The sequence below is a fragment of the Ranitomeya variabilis genome, chromosome 1 (genome assembly GCF_051348905.1).
Source record: "Ranitomeya variabilis isolate aRanVar5 chromosome 1, aRanVar5.hap1, whole genome shotgun sequence".
Taxonomy (NCBI): domain Eukaryota; kingdom Metazoa; phylum Chordata; class Amphibia; order Anura; family Dendrobatidae; genus Ranitomeya; species Ranitomeya variabilis.
In genome coordinates, this window is record NC_135232.1 from 435,140,685 (window position 1) to 435,155,365 (window position 14,681).

The window sequence follows — 14,681 nt, forward strand, 5'->3', positions numbered from 1 at the left end:
CCCTCAGGGCTCGCTCACATGAGCATATAACAGGGCCGAGGGCTATGCAATGCTTTATCGGATAGCACTCAGCACACTGTTATACTATGGGATAGTGAGATCTGTGATTTTTTTTTTTTCTTATGCTGATTTGGCATGAGAAAACCATCGCAGCATGTTGTGAGTGCATCCGATGATCGGATCACGAGCACTCATACATGCCTATGGGTGCATATGAAACATTGGGCTGCACTGAGTAGATGACCATGGCATATAACTGAAGTGACTAGACAAGATTTCATCATTAATGTGCACTAAACACTAGCCTTTTCGGGATTTTTATTGGGGACTCGTACGCAATAGTCCTAACCTAACAAAGGCATTAGCGCTAGCAATAACGGAGGTTATTTACGTCACTAAGTAATGGCCTATCGTTTGGGTAGTAGATTGGCAAAGGTGCCACCAGACCAACCCTCACCAGTCAGCTGTTTGATTGATCTGTTTTAACTATGGTTATCAGTATTACAATAAATGTAATCCTGCTCCAAAAAATTACCAGGACCTAGAAAATCACACATTTCATAAAAATGATTGGATTACAGTCTCAGAAATGAATTTATTTCAGTTTTACATTTCAGGTTCTCAAACGTAACAGACATGCTAGTAAGGACAGTTTGCAAATAACTATTGCTACGTAAGTATAGTATATATACAAGCTAGGTCTCTGTATTTCCTAGAACATACAAAGTAAGAAGACAAACTGGCTCTGCCCCAGTCTTCATTATGTAGTCGCTTTGTTCCCTTTTGGTCACTGGAATGACACAATTATCCTTAATTCCCTGCTTCAGATATTGATCAATGCCTCGGCAACATGACAGAAAGTTCAACTGCACACTGAAAAAAAAACAAAAAAAACATGGTTAACAAAATTGCCCACACGTGGCACAGTGATGAGAAATGAATCATACATTAAACACTTCACACTCATGGAGCCTGCATGTAATTTGGTGCATTTTATTTTTTAGACAACATACAAAAGTATGTATGTGTCTGACCCAAGCAGCGCCAGAAAACATATTACACCTCAAAAAAAATTGATTTCAGTTGTACATATTTCATAATGCACCAATCATAGCGCACACATTCCCTCTGCCCGGTAATAGAATAATGAAGAACAGTTCCTTTCTGCCCAGCGTGGCCACTGGCAGGCGGTACACGAGATGGTATGACCACACAAGTAGCAGCTTCCTCCCCCCTTAGGGCTCATTCACATATCAATTTTAGGTGGACATGCCCTTTTTGTTTTTAATTGGCAACAGAACCACTACCCACCCGATTTGTATATACACATGTCCGTTATCTAGCTGCTTGCAAAATCTATATATATTACACTAGATGGTAGCCCAATTCTAATGCATCGGGTATTCTAGAATATGTATGTAGTTTATTTATGAAGATTTTTAGAATAATACATTGAATACACAGGATTCGGCTGGCAGCGACCAATTAGCGAAGCGTGGTTCAAATCCCGCGCCAATTCGCGGCAGGACTGCGCCTGTCGCTGATTGTTTGCGGCCGGCCACGTAGTATATAGCAGAGCCACGTACTATATAACAGCCCACGTAGTAAATAGCACAGCCAAGTAGTATATTGCACAGCCAAGTAGTATATTGCACAGCCACGTAGTATATAGTACAGCCACGTAGTATATAGCACAGCCACGTAGTATATAGCACAGCCACGTAGTATATAGCACAGCCCACGGAGTATATAGCACAGCCACGGAGTATATAGCACAGCCCACGGAGTGCATAACAGCCCACATAGCATATAACACAGCCACGTAGTATATAACAGCCCACGCGCGCAGTATATAACACAGGACATGTAGTGTATAACACAGGCCATGCAGTGTATAACACAGGCCATGCAGTGTATAACACAGGCCACGTAGTGCATAACACAGCCATGCAGTATATTGCACAGCCCACGTAGTATATTGCACAGCCCACGTAGTATACTGCCCAGCCCACGTAGTATACTGCCCAGCCCACGCAGTATACTGCCCAGCCCACGCAGTATACTGCCCAGCCCACGCAGTATATAGCAATGTGGGCATCATATCCCTGTTAAAAAAAAAAATAATTAAAATAAAAAATAGTTACATACTCGCCTTCCGTTGGCCCCCGGATCCAGGCGAAGCGGTTACAGACGCTCCTCGCGCGCTCCGGTCTCAAGAGTGCATTGCGGTCTCACGAGATGATGACGTAGCGGTCTCGCGAGACCACTAAGTCATCATCTCGCGAGATCGCAATGCATGGAGCGGTCACCGGAGCGTCGCGAGGAGCAGGGAAGGCCTGTTCCTCATCCGGGGGCCGACGGACGGTGAATATATAACGATTTTTTATTTTTTAAATTATTTTTAACATTAGATCTTTTTACTATTGATGCTGCATACGCAGCATCAATAGTAAAAAGTTGGTCACACAGAGTTAATAACAGGGTTAACAGAGTGCGTTACACCGCGGCATAACGCGGTCCGTTACCGCTGCCATTAACCGTGTGTAAGCACTGACTGGAGGGGAGTATGGAGTGGGCGCCGGGCACTGACTGCGGGGAGGAAGGAGCGGCCATTTTGCCGCCGGACTCTGCCCGTCGCTGACTGTTTTGCGATCAACGACTTGGATTTCCATGACAGACAGAGGCCGCGACCAATGAATATCCGTGACAGACAGACAGAAGGACAGACAGACAGACGGAAGTGACCCTTAGACAGTTATATATATAGTAGATATACACACACACATATACATACATACACACTGTTCAAAAAAAATAAAGGGAACACAAACCACAAACAGAATACAGGTCCTTCTCAAAAAATTAGCATATAGTGTTAAATTTCATTATTTACCATAATGTAATGATTACAATTAAACTTTCATATATTATAGATTCATTATCCACCAACTGAAATTTGTCAGGTCTTTTATTGTTTTAATACTGATGATTTTGGCATACAACTCCTGATAACCCAAAAAACCTGTATCAATAAATTAGCATATTTCACCCGTCCAATCAAATAAAAGTGTTTTTTAATAACAAACAAAAAAACCATCAAATAATAATGTTCAGTTATGCACTCAATACTTGGTCGGGAATCCTTTGGCAGAAATGACTGCTTCAATGCGGCGTGGCATGGAGGCAATCAGCCTGTGACACTGCTGAGATGTTATGGAGGCCCAGGATGCTTCAATAGCGGCCTTAAGCTCATCCAGAGTGTTGGGTCTTGCGTCTCTCAACTTTCTCTTCACAATATCCCACAGATTCTCTATGGGGTTCAGGTCAGGAGAGTTGGCAGGCCAATTGAGCACAGTAATACCATGGTCAGTAAACCATTTACCAGTGGTTTTGGCACTGTGAGCAGGTGCCAGGTCGTGCTGAAAAATGAAATCTTCATCTCCATAAAGCATTTCAGCCGATGGAAGCATGAAGTGCTCCAAAATCTCCTGATAGCTAGCTGCATTGACCCTGCCCTTGATGAAACACAGTGGACCAACACCAGCAGCTGACATGGCACCCCACACCATCACTGACTGTGGGTACTTGACACTGGACTTCAGGCATTTTGGCATTTCCTTCTCCCCAGTCTTCCTCCAGACTCTGGCACCTTGATTTCCGAATGACATGCAAAATTTGCTTTCATCAGAAAAAAGTACTTGGGACCACTTAGCAACAGTCCAGTGCTGCTTCTCTGTAGCCCAGGTCAGGCGCTTCTGCCGCTGTTTATGGTTCAAAAGTGGCTTTACCTGGGGAATGCGGCACCTGTAGCCCATTTCCTGCACACGCCTGTGCACGGTGGCTCTGGATGTTTCCACACCAGACTCAGTCCACTGCTTCCTCAGGTTCCCCAAGGTCTGGAATCGGTCCTTCTCCACAATCTTCCTCAGGGTCCGGTCACCTCTTCTCGTTGTACAGCGTTTTCTGCCACATTGTTTCCTTCCAACAGACTTACCATTGAGGTGCCTTGATACAGCACTCTGGGGAACAGCCTATTTGTTGAGAAATTTCTTTCTGGGTCTTACCCTCTTGCTTGAGGGTGTCAATGATGGCCTTCTTGACATCTGTCAGGTCGCTAGTCTTACCCATGATGGGGGTTTTGAGTAATGAACCAGGCAGGGAGTTTTTAAAAGCCTCAGGTATCTTTTGCATGTGTTTAGAGTTAATTAGTTGATTCAGAAGATTAGGGTAATAGGTCGTTTAGAGGACCTTTTCTTGATATGCTAATTTATTGAGACAGGTTTTTTGGGTTATCAGGAGTTGTATGCCAAAATCATCAGTATTAAAACAATAAAAGACCTGACAAATTTCAGTTGGTGGATAATGAATCTATAATATATGAAAGTTTAATTGTAATCATTACATTATGGTAAATAATGAAATTTAACACTATATGCTAATTTTTTGAGAAGGACCTGTATAACTCCAAGTAAATCATGCTTCTGTGAAATCAAACTGTCCACTTAGGAAGCAACACTGTTTGACAATGAATTTCACATGCTATTGTGCAAATGGAATAGATGACAGATGGAAATTAACTGGCAATTATCAAGACACAATCAATAAAGGAGTGGTTCTGCAGGTGGGGACCACAGACCACATTTCAGTACCAATGCTTTCTGGCTGATGTTTTGGTCACTTTTGAATGTTTGTTGTGCTTTCACACTCGTGCTAGCATGAGACGGAATCTACAACCCACACAAGTGGCTCAGGTAGTGCAGCTCATCCAGGCTGGCACATCAATGCGAGCTGTGGCAAGAAGGTTTGCTGTGTCTGTCAGCGTAGTGTCCAGAGGCTGGAGACGCTACCAGGAGACAGGCCAATACACTAGGAGACGTGGAGGGGGCCGTAAGAGGGCAACAACCCAGCAGCAGGATCCCTTGCTCAGCCTTTGTGCAAGAAGGAACACGAGGAGCACGGCCAGAGCCCTGCAAAATGACCTCCAGCAGGCCACAAATGTGCATGTGTCTGCCCAAACGGTTAGAAACCGACTCAATGAGGATGGTCTGAGTGCCAGATGTCCACAGATGGGGGTTGTGCTCACAGCCCAACACAGAGTAGGACGCTTGGCATTTGCCACAGAACACCAGGATTGGCAAATTCGCCACTGGTGCCCTGTGCTCTTCACAGATGAAAGCAGGTTCACACTGAGCACATGTGACAGACGTGACAGTCTGGAGACGCCGTAGAGAGCAATCTGCTGCCTGCAACATCCTTCAGCATGACCGGTTTGGTTTGGCAGTGGGTCAATAATGCTGTGGGGTGGCATTTCTTTGGAGGGCCGCATAGCCCTCCATGTGCTCGCCAGAGGTAGCCTGACTGCCATTAGATACAGAGATGAGATCCTCAGACTCCTTGCGAGACCATATGCTGGTGCGGTTGGCCCTGGGTTCCTCCTAATGCAGGACAATGCCAGACCTGGAGTTTGACAGCAGTTCCTGCAAAATGAAGGCATTGACACTATGGCCTGGCCCGCCCGTTCCCCAGACCTGAATCCTACTGAACACATCTGGGACATCATGTTTCACACCATCCACCAACGTCACGTTGCACCACAGACTGTCTAGGAGTTGGCGGATGCTTTAGTCCATGTCTGGGACGAGATCCCTCAGGAGACCATCCGTCGCCTCATCAGAAGCATGCCCAGGCATTGTAGGGAGATCATACAGGCACGTGGAGGCCACACACACTACTGAGCATCATTTCCTTGTCTTCAGGCATTTCCACTGAAGTTTGATCAGCCTGTAATTTGATTTTCCACTTTGATTTTGAGCATCATTCCAAATTCAGACCTCTATGGGATATTAACCCCTTCATGACCTTGGGATTTTCCATTTTTCCGTGTTAGTTTTTCGTTCCCCTCCTTCCCAGAGCCATAACTTTTTAAGTTTTCAATCAATATGGCCATGTGAGGGATTATTTTTTGCGGGACGAGTTGTTCTTTTGAATGACATCATTGGTTTTACCATGTGGTCTACTAGAAAACAGGAAAAAAATTCCAAGTGCGGCGAAATTGCAAAAAAGTGCAATCCCACACTTGTTTTTGTTTGGCTTTTTACTAGGTTCACTAAATGCTAAAACTGACCTGCCATTATGATTCTCCAGGTCATTATGAGTTTAAAGACACCAAACATGTCTAGGTTCTCTTTTATCCAAGTGGTGACAAAAAATTCCAAACTTTGCTAAAAAAAAAAAAAAATAAATTTGTGCCATTTTCCGATACCCATAGCGTCTTCATTTTTCGTGATCTGGAGTTGGGCGAGGGCTTATTTTTTGCCTGCCAGGCTGACGTTTATAATGACACCGTTTTGGTGCAGATACGTTTTTGATCTCAGTTACTGCATTTTAATGCAATGTCTTGGTGACCAAGAAAGGTAATTCTGGCGTTTCTAATTTTTTTCTCGCTACGCCACTTAGCGATCAGGTTAATCCTTTTTTTTTTCTATTGAGCGATTCTGAACGTGGTGATACCAAATATGTGTAGGTTTGATTGTTTTTTTGTTTTTTTATTTTGAATGGGGCGATAAGGGGGCGATTTAAGCTTTTATATTTTTTTTTTAACTTTTTTTAAACTTTTTTTCTTTTTTACCTTTGCCATGCTTCAATAGCCTCCATGGGAGGCTAGAAGCTGGCACAACTTGATCGGCTCAGCTACATGGGAGCGATCATCAGATCGCTCCTATGTAGCTGAATTACAGACTTCCTATGAGCGCCGACCAAAGGGTGGTGCTCACAGCAAGCCGGCATCAGCAACCATATAGAGGTCTCAAGGAGACCTCTGGTTACTATGCCGATCATGTGAGGGGGGTCGGCGAAGCGCTCACTTCCGGGCCGATAGCGCCGGTTAAATGCCGCTTTCAGCGTTTGACAGCGGCATTTAACTCACCGCTGGAGCCCGCATCAAAGTGGGGGTTCTGACCTTGGACGTACTATCTCGTCCAAGGTCAGAAAGGGGTTTTGATTTACATTGATCATGTTCTGTTTTATTCTTCCCAACGCATTCCACCATGCAACGAATAAAGATTTGCAACTTGAATATTTAATTCAGTGATCTCTAGGCAGTGGGATTTCTTTCAGTGTTCCCTTTACTTTTTTGAGATTATATATATATATATATATATATATATATATATATATATATATATATATATATATATATATATATATATGTATGTATATATATATATATATATACACACCTATAACAAAACGTAGATTAATGCGGATTGAGTTATACCGTACAAGCACATGGATGAACAGTACCGAGCTATATACATGTATACCGGGTGTCTGCACCTCTACTGCTGCAGAACATCATCTCCCAGCATGTACTGTAATGTCCAAGGCTTCACTACAGGACATGTTGGTTTCATGGCTGCAGTTGAGTTCAGCATTCCCAAGAAACCACTTTACCTCCCCTACTTCTGTGGAACCACCTCTGCCATTACTCTGTGCTAGTGGACTGCGGGGTGTAGAGGTTTATGAGTGCAGGTTTCCGAGTATTAAACTGTACTTCCCCTAATTTTTTGTTTTTGAAAGTAACAAATGAACTAAATATTTTACATTGCTTGTCTACACTAGGTATGATCAAAGACTCTACAAGCTGTGCAATCCTCCAAGGATTTATAGGACGCTCATGCAGTTTTCAGGTCTGTACCCGCAGCAGTAGCTAAGGAAGTTGAAGTGTGCATAAATTAGGGCCTGGAGCAAAGCCAATGAGGGGAATGGAGGAGTTACATCAGTTACTACAGAGAGGAGGAATAGATGCAGAAAAATACACAAAATGCCTGTGCACTAACACCAGCAGTCAAAGCTTTACAAGGACTGAGTGTAGCTAAGGTCCATGCTGGGCTGGAGCGTGGCCCGGCACCATTGATATGAATACCAGGAGTTGACCCCTATAAAGAAAAACCACCAACTTTTGACTGCAGCCTTAAGGTACCTTCACACTAAGTGACGCTGCAGCGATACAGACCACGATGCCGATCGCTGCAGCATCGCTGTGTGGTCGCTGGAGAGCTGTCACACAGACCGCTCTCCAGCGACCAACGATGCCGAGGTCCCCGGGTAACCAGGGTAAACATCGGGTTGCTAAGCACAGGGCCGCACTTAGTAACCAGATGTTTACCCTGGTTACCAGTGTAAAATGTAAAAAAACAAACACTACATACTCACCTTCGCGTCCCCCGGCATCCGCTTCCTGCACTGACTGTGAGTGCCAGCCCTAACAGCAGAGCGGTGACGTCACCGCTGTGCTGTGCTTTCACTTTACGGCCGGCGCTCAGTCAGTGCAGGAAGCGGACGCCGGGGTACGAGAAGGTGAGTATGTACTGTTTGTTTTTCTACATTTTACACTGGTAACCAGGGCCTGCGCTTAGTAACCCGATATTTACCCTGGTTACCATTGTAAAACATCGCTGGTATCGTTGCTTTTGCTGTCAAACACAATGATACACGACGATCTGACGACCAAATAAAGTTCTGAACTTTAACCAACGACCAGCGATATCACAGCAGGATCCTGATCGCTGCTGCGTGTCAAACTCAATGATATCGCTAGCCAGGACGCTGCAACGTCACGGATCGCTAGCGATATCGTTTAGTGTGAAGGTACCTTTAGTTTTGTCAGTACTTTACATGCCTTTCCCAGGTCCAACATTGCATCTGTAAGCTGCTGCCCCGGTTTAGTTTTGGCTCCATGTCAAGTCGACAAAACTGCAGCCAATCACTAAGCACAAAGGATCATGCTGTTTACATTAGCACAGCCACTGAGCTTAGTGACTGGCTGCAGCGCTGTCGAGATGACGATAGTTACAGCTTATACACAATCACCAAGCACTGGCTCGGGGGAGAGTTCATAAAGTGCGGTTTGTTTTTCTATGACAAAGATTTCTGTAAGGGGACAAACCCCTTTTTATAAAATACTCAAATTCCTACCCTGCCCACAGCAGGGCTGCATAGAAGAACAAATACGTCCTATTACTTAGGTACCATAGTTACAAATGGCTACGGCTAAGTGGTTAAACAGCAGCGACCTGAGCTAGCTCAGACTTGTAGTTAGAGATGGGTGCCAGTGGTATAACACAGCAAGCACCCACTGTATATAGAGCAGGCCCGGATTTCTCTTTTTAGTCCACATGGCTGTAGGCAGGGAAAAAAATTACTCTTCTGTAAAACTGGTCTTACGCATTGCTGAAACACTGACAGACCGCTGGGTCTTCTGACCTGAGCTACTGGCTCCAATATGCCTATAAAATTGTTCGCTCAAATCAGGTTGGGTATTATATGAAACATGGATTGGATGTGTAAAATACCATATTTTTCGGACTATAAGACGCACCGGACCATATGATGCACCTAGGTTTTAGAGGAGGAAATTAGGAAAAAATACACTGAAGCATAAAATGTGGTCAATTCTGTACTTAATGTCTCCTATCCTGGTCTATATGGTCCCTTCATCCCCCATCCTGATGCACATGGCCCCATCATCCCTACCCTGGTATGCATGGCCCCCTTATCCCTATCCTGGTCTTCATGTCCCCCTCATCCCTAGCCTGGTAGGCATGGCCCCCTCATCCCTATCCTGGCAGGAATGATCGCCCTCATCCCCATCTTGGTATGCGGCTCCCCCATCTCATCGTAGTATCCATGGGCCCATCTCTATCCTGGTATGCAGGGCTCCATCCCTAACCTGGTATGATTGCCCCCCCTCCCTCCTGGTATGCATGGCCCCATAAGAAAATATAAAAAACCCCAAACCATTACACTTACCTTCATTGCTCTTTAATAGCGAGCACAATGTCAGCCGGAGCATTCCTGCCTGCAGCTGCTGGCGGTCACGCATGCCCCTACTTAAGAGAATTGAATATTCACCGCATTCTACTCCCATGGGCATGGAATGAGGTGAAAATTCATTCTCTCTGTAACCTGCTGCTCTGCTGATACCGCACCACCACCTGCCCACCACAGCCAGAGCTGGTACATCTGGACTATAAGACGCATCACCCATTTTCCTCCACATTTTTGGGTAAGTTCACACAGGGCGTTTATGCTGTTTTTTATGCTAATTTTCAGCTGCTTTTTACAGTACCAGCAAGGCCTATAAGATTTCAGAAATCTCATGAACGCACGTTTTTTTTTGTGTGATCAGTATTTTGTGCTTTGCTGCGTTTTTTGGACATAGAGCATACCACTTTTCAGCGTTTTTCACCCATTGACTTGAATGGATGGTGAAAAAACGCTGCAGATACGCAGGTTGACTTTTCTTGCAGTGTATTTGCTGCAGAAAGTCAAGGACAGCCGGATGTGACATCACACTCGGCTCTGCTACATCTAGATGGCAGGCTGCATGATGCGTCCATACAGCCTATCATCCAGCACAGCGGACCCGAACCCCATTCACTTTAATGGGGGGCCCGACATTACAGTGTTTGCCGCGCTGTCATGCACATGACAGCATGTCAAACACTGCTTCTGATCGGTGGGGAATCATCCCCGCCGGTCAGAGAGCTGCGCTCCACATGCTGTCAGAAGACAGCGGTAGCGCTCAGCTGTGATCGGAGGTATAAACTTTACCTCCGATCACTGGTGTCAGCTGATGGGACTACTGATCCCATCATCTGACACCTACTGCCGCTAATTACAGTGAGAGTAGGAGCGCCGCTGAGAGTTTTCATCTGCCGCTCCTTCGCTATAATTAAAAAAAAAAAAACAACGGCTTGTGTTCACCCCCCCATTTTTGACAACCAGCCTAGCTAAAGCTCACAGCTGGGGGCTGGTATTCTCAGGCTGGTAAGGGGTCATTGATAAAGGCCCCCCTAGCCTATAAATAGCAGCCCGCAGCGGCCCAGAAAAGGCGTAATGAGGGGTTAATGGCACCTTCCTATTGAAAGGTGACATTAAGCCGGCTTAGTAATGGAGTGACGTCAATAAGACACATCCATTACTAATGCTATAGAAATTAAAGGTTAAACACACACATGCAGAAAAAAGTCTTTTAATGAAATAAAACAATACACAGTTTTACCATTTTATTATTCTGCCATTCCAAGTGTAGCCATCGATCTTCTGAAATAAAAATAAAATAATAAACCAAAAGTATACTCCCTGATCCGTCGCAGTCCAATATATCGAGTGTCCCACACAGTATCTGTGGCAGATAAAGCTTACAACTGGGAGCGCTGCTAATGTGACCGCCTCCGGCTGTAAGCGACTGGGGAACGAATGAGACGCAGCGGGCGCAGGCTCAGTAACTAGCGGCGACGTCACCGAGCCTGCGCTCCCTCACAGCCTGACCCGAGGTAACCTCTGCACTGTAGGAAAATGCCAGTGAAGAGGATACCGCAGGTAATATATCTATTCATTATATCTATCTATCGGAAGTTGTTTTTTTCTCTGTGTGCACTCAACTTTATTGGCATGCACAAAGAGAAAAAAAAAACGAGGCAAAAACGCACCTAAACCTGCATTTTTGGCGCAGCTTCTTTCCAGCCAAGATGATCAGGTTTGCTGCAGAAAAAAATGCAGCAAAAACGCCCTGTGTGAACTTACCCTAATAGTCCGAAAAATACGGCAGCAGAAAACACAACTCCTCCATTGTTTTTGTTGTGTTTTGTTTTTACGGCGTTTATTGTGTAGGAAATATGACTCAGTATGATTCTTCAGGTCAATACAATGCAAGTGATAACTTAACTGTTGGTATATTCGTTTTAGGTTAGTGGTAAAAAACAAAACAGAAATTTGTAAAAAGAAAAAAAAAAAAGGATTTTATGGTATGGACATATGTACTCTAGTCTCTGCTTATGAACTCTGCAGCTCCTTTAGGATTACTTTTGGTCTCTGATTAATGTTCTACTTGCCCGGGCTGAGAGGTTTTGTGGGTGGCCTTCTCTTGGCAGGTTTGTTGTGGTACTATGTCCTTTCCATTTGATGATAATGGATTTCATAGTGCTCCGGGTGATGATCAGTGATTTGGATTTTTTTAAAATTTTTTAATTTTTTTTAAATAACCCAACCTTCAATTGGACATCTCAACAACTTTGTCCCTGACATGATTGGAGATCTCCTTGCACTTACCATCACAAGCATGTGACTTATGAAGATAATGGCTTGCACCAGAATTTTTCAGGGGCTTCACCGCAAAAGGGGTGAATACATATGCACATGCCAATTTTTATAGTTATTTGATCCCGTAAATTTAATTTATGCCTATATTTTTCTCATTTCAACTTAGAGTATTAAGTGCTGATGCATCACACACAAATTGGATAACAAAATATTTAAACATCGGTTGTAATGTAACAAAACATCTAAAAAGCCAAGGAGGGCGAATGCTTTCAAAAGTCAATTGTATAGAACTGTGATGTTCTCTTTCGTATCCTGCCTATATACGACGTCTGATGGAGCAGATAACAGGTGATAAGTGAGGGTGCTGGGTGACGGACCCCCACAAATCTCATGTTGATGACATACCCCTTCAAATCTAAGGCAAAATGACTACTTATTGTTGTAGCACAAATGTGAATGAGGTCTAAAAACAGCGGCCTGCCTATGACTACTAAAAGTTTGTAGTAAACCACACCATAGTAAAAGTAAAGTTAAGTGACAAACAAGTACCTTCATGTTCTGAATTGTGTCTGTCCAGTCCATGGCGGCTATCTGAGGTATGGCAGACAGTAGTATACTCGTCGCTTTATTGGCATTTTCTTTTAAGGTTTTCAGCACCTTGTCAACAGAGACCTTAGGAAAGAAAAAACAAGTGGTATAAATGTAATTGGTAGGAGCAAAGACTAACTATTTTAAAGATGTCATCTGTGAATATAGAGGTGTCCTCAGTCAGTGCAGTACTGCCTCTGATGTCAAGGAAATTGCTGGAAACTCTTGGTAAAAAAAAGGACATTTAACATAGCCTCAGTGGCCAGTGTGAAAATAGAAAGATTAACAATTTTCCTCATTTTTTTTTTTATATAAATATTGTGATCTGAAACAAATATTTTTTTTTAACGAAACACACCTAACACAAAAACCTGATTGAAATAATTCATTTTCTGATGAAATATCCCTTTTCTTTTAAAATGTGAAACGTGAGATAGTAGCCATTACCAATCAGCTTGAAATTGAATATTAAGGGTAGCCTGGTTTTGTGTTAACCCCTTAGTGACAGAGCCAATTTGGTACTTAATGACCAGGCCAATTTTTACAATTCTGACCACTGTCACTTTATGAGGTTATAACTCTGGAACGCTTCAACGGATCCCGGTGATTCTGAGACTGATTTTTCGTGACATATTGTACTTCATATTAGTGGTAACATTTCTTCGATATTTCTTGCGATTATTTATGAAAAAAATGGAAATATGGCAAAAAAATTTAAAATTTTGCAATTTTCAAACTTTGTATTTTTATGCCCTTAAATCAGAGAGATATGTCACACAAAATAGTTAATAAATAACATTTCCCACATGTCTACTTTACATCAGCACAATTTTGGAAACAAAATTTTTTCTTGTTAGGGAGTTATAAGGGTTAAAAGTTGACCAGCAATTTCTCATTTTTACAACACCATTTTTTTTTTAGGGACCACATCACATTTGAAGTCATTTTGAGGGGTCTATATGATAGAAAATAACCAAGTGTGACACCATTCTAAAAACTGCACCCCTCAAGGTGCTCAAAACCACATTCAAGAAGTTTATTAACCCTTTACGTGCTTCACAAGAACTGAAACAATGTGGAAGGAAAAAATGAACATTTAACTTTTTTTGCAAACATTTTAATTCAGAACCATATTTTTTTATTTTCACAAGTGTAAAAATAGAAATTTAACCATACATTTTGTTGTGCAATTTCTCCTGAATATGCCGATACCCCATATGTGGGGGTAAACCACTGTTTGGGTGCACTGCAGAGCTTGGAAGAGAAGGAGCGCCGTTTGACTTTTTCAATGCAGAATTGGCTGGAATGGAGATCGGATGCCATGTCATGTTTAGAGAGCCCCTGATGTGCCTAAACAGTGGAAACGCTCCACAAGTGACACCATTTTGGAAAATAGACCCCATAAGGAACTTAACTAGATGTGCGGTGAGCACTTTAAACCCCCAAGTGCTTCACAGAAGTTTATAAAGTAGAGCCGTGAAAATAAAAAATCGCATTTGTTTACACAAAAATGATCTTTTTGCCCACAAATTCTTATTTTCACAAGGGTAACAGGAGAAATTAGGCCACAAAAGTTGTTGTGCAATTTCTCCTGAGTACGTCGATACCCCATATGTGGGGGTAAACCACTGTTTGGGCGCACCGCAGAGCTTGGAAGAGAAGGAGTGCCGTTTTACTTTTTCAATGTAGAATTGGCTGGAATTGAGATCGGACGCCATGTTGCGTTTGGAGAGCCCCTGATGTGCCTAAACAGTGGAAACCCCCCACAAATGACACCATTTTGGAAACTAGACCCCTTAAGGAACTTATCTAGATGTGTGGTGAGCACTTTAAACCCCCAAGTGCTTCACAGAAATTTATAACGTAGAGCCGTGAAAATAAAAAATCCTTTTTTTTTCCTCAAAAATGATTTTTTAGCCTGCAATTTTTTATTTTCTCAAGGGTAACAGGAGACATTGGACCCCAAAATCTGTTGACCAGTTTGTCCT

General features: G+C 43.2%; 1 protein-coding gene across 1 annotated transcript in view; it reads right to left on the minus strand.

Moving 5' to 3' along the window:
- Positions 1 to 575: 575 nt before the first annotated feature.
- The window catches only part of MTAP (methylthioadenosine phosphorylase), a 92,248-nt gene continuing 78,142 nt past the window's right edge, over positions 576 to 14,681 (minus strand). Inside the window, exons 7-8 of the mRNA XM_077249305.1 lie at positions 12,655 to 12,777; positions 576 to 873 (exon numbers count right to left, since the gene is read on the minus strand). Coding sequence (XP_077105420.1) covers positions 835 to 873; positions 12,655 to 12,777 — 162 coding nt within the window. The 3' untranslated portion in view covers positions 576 to 834. The remainder of the gene's footprint in view (positions 874 to 12,654; positions 12,778 to 14,681) is intronic.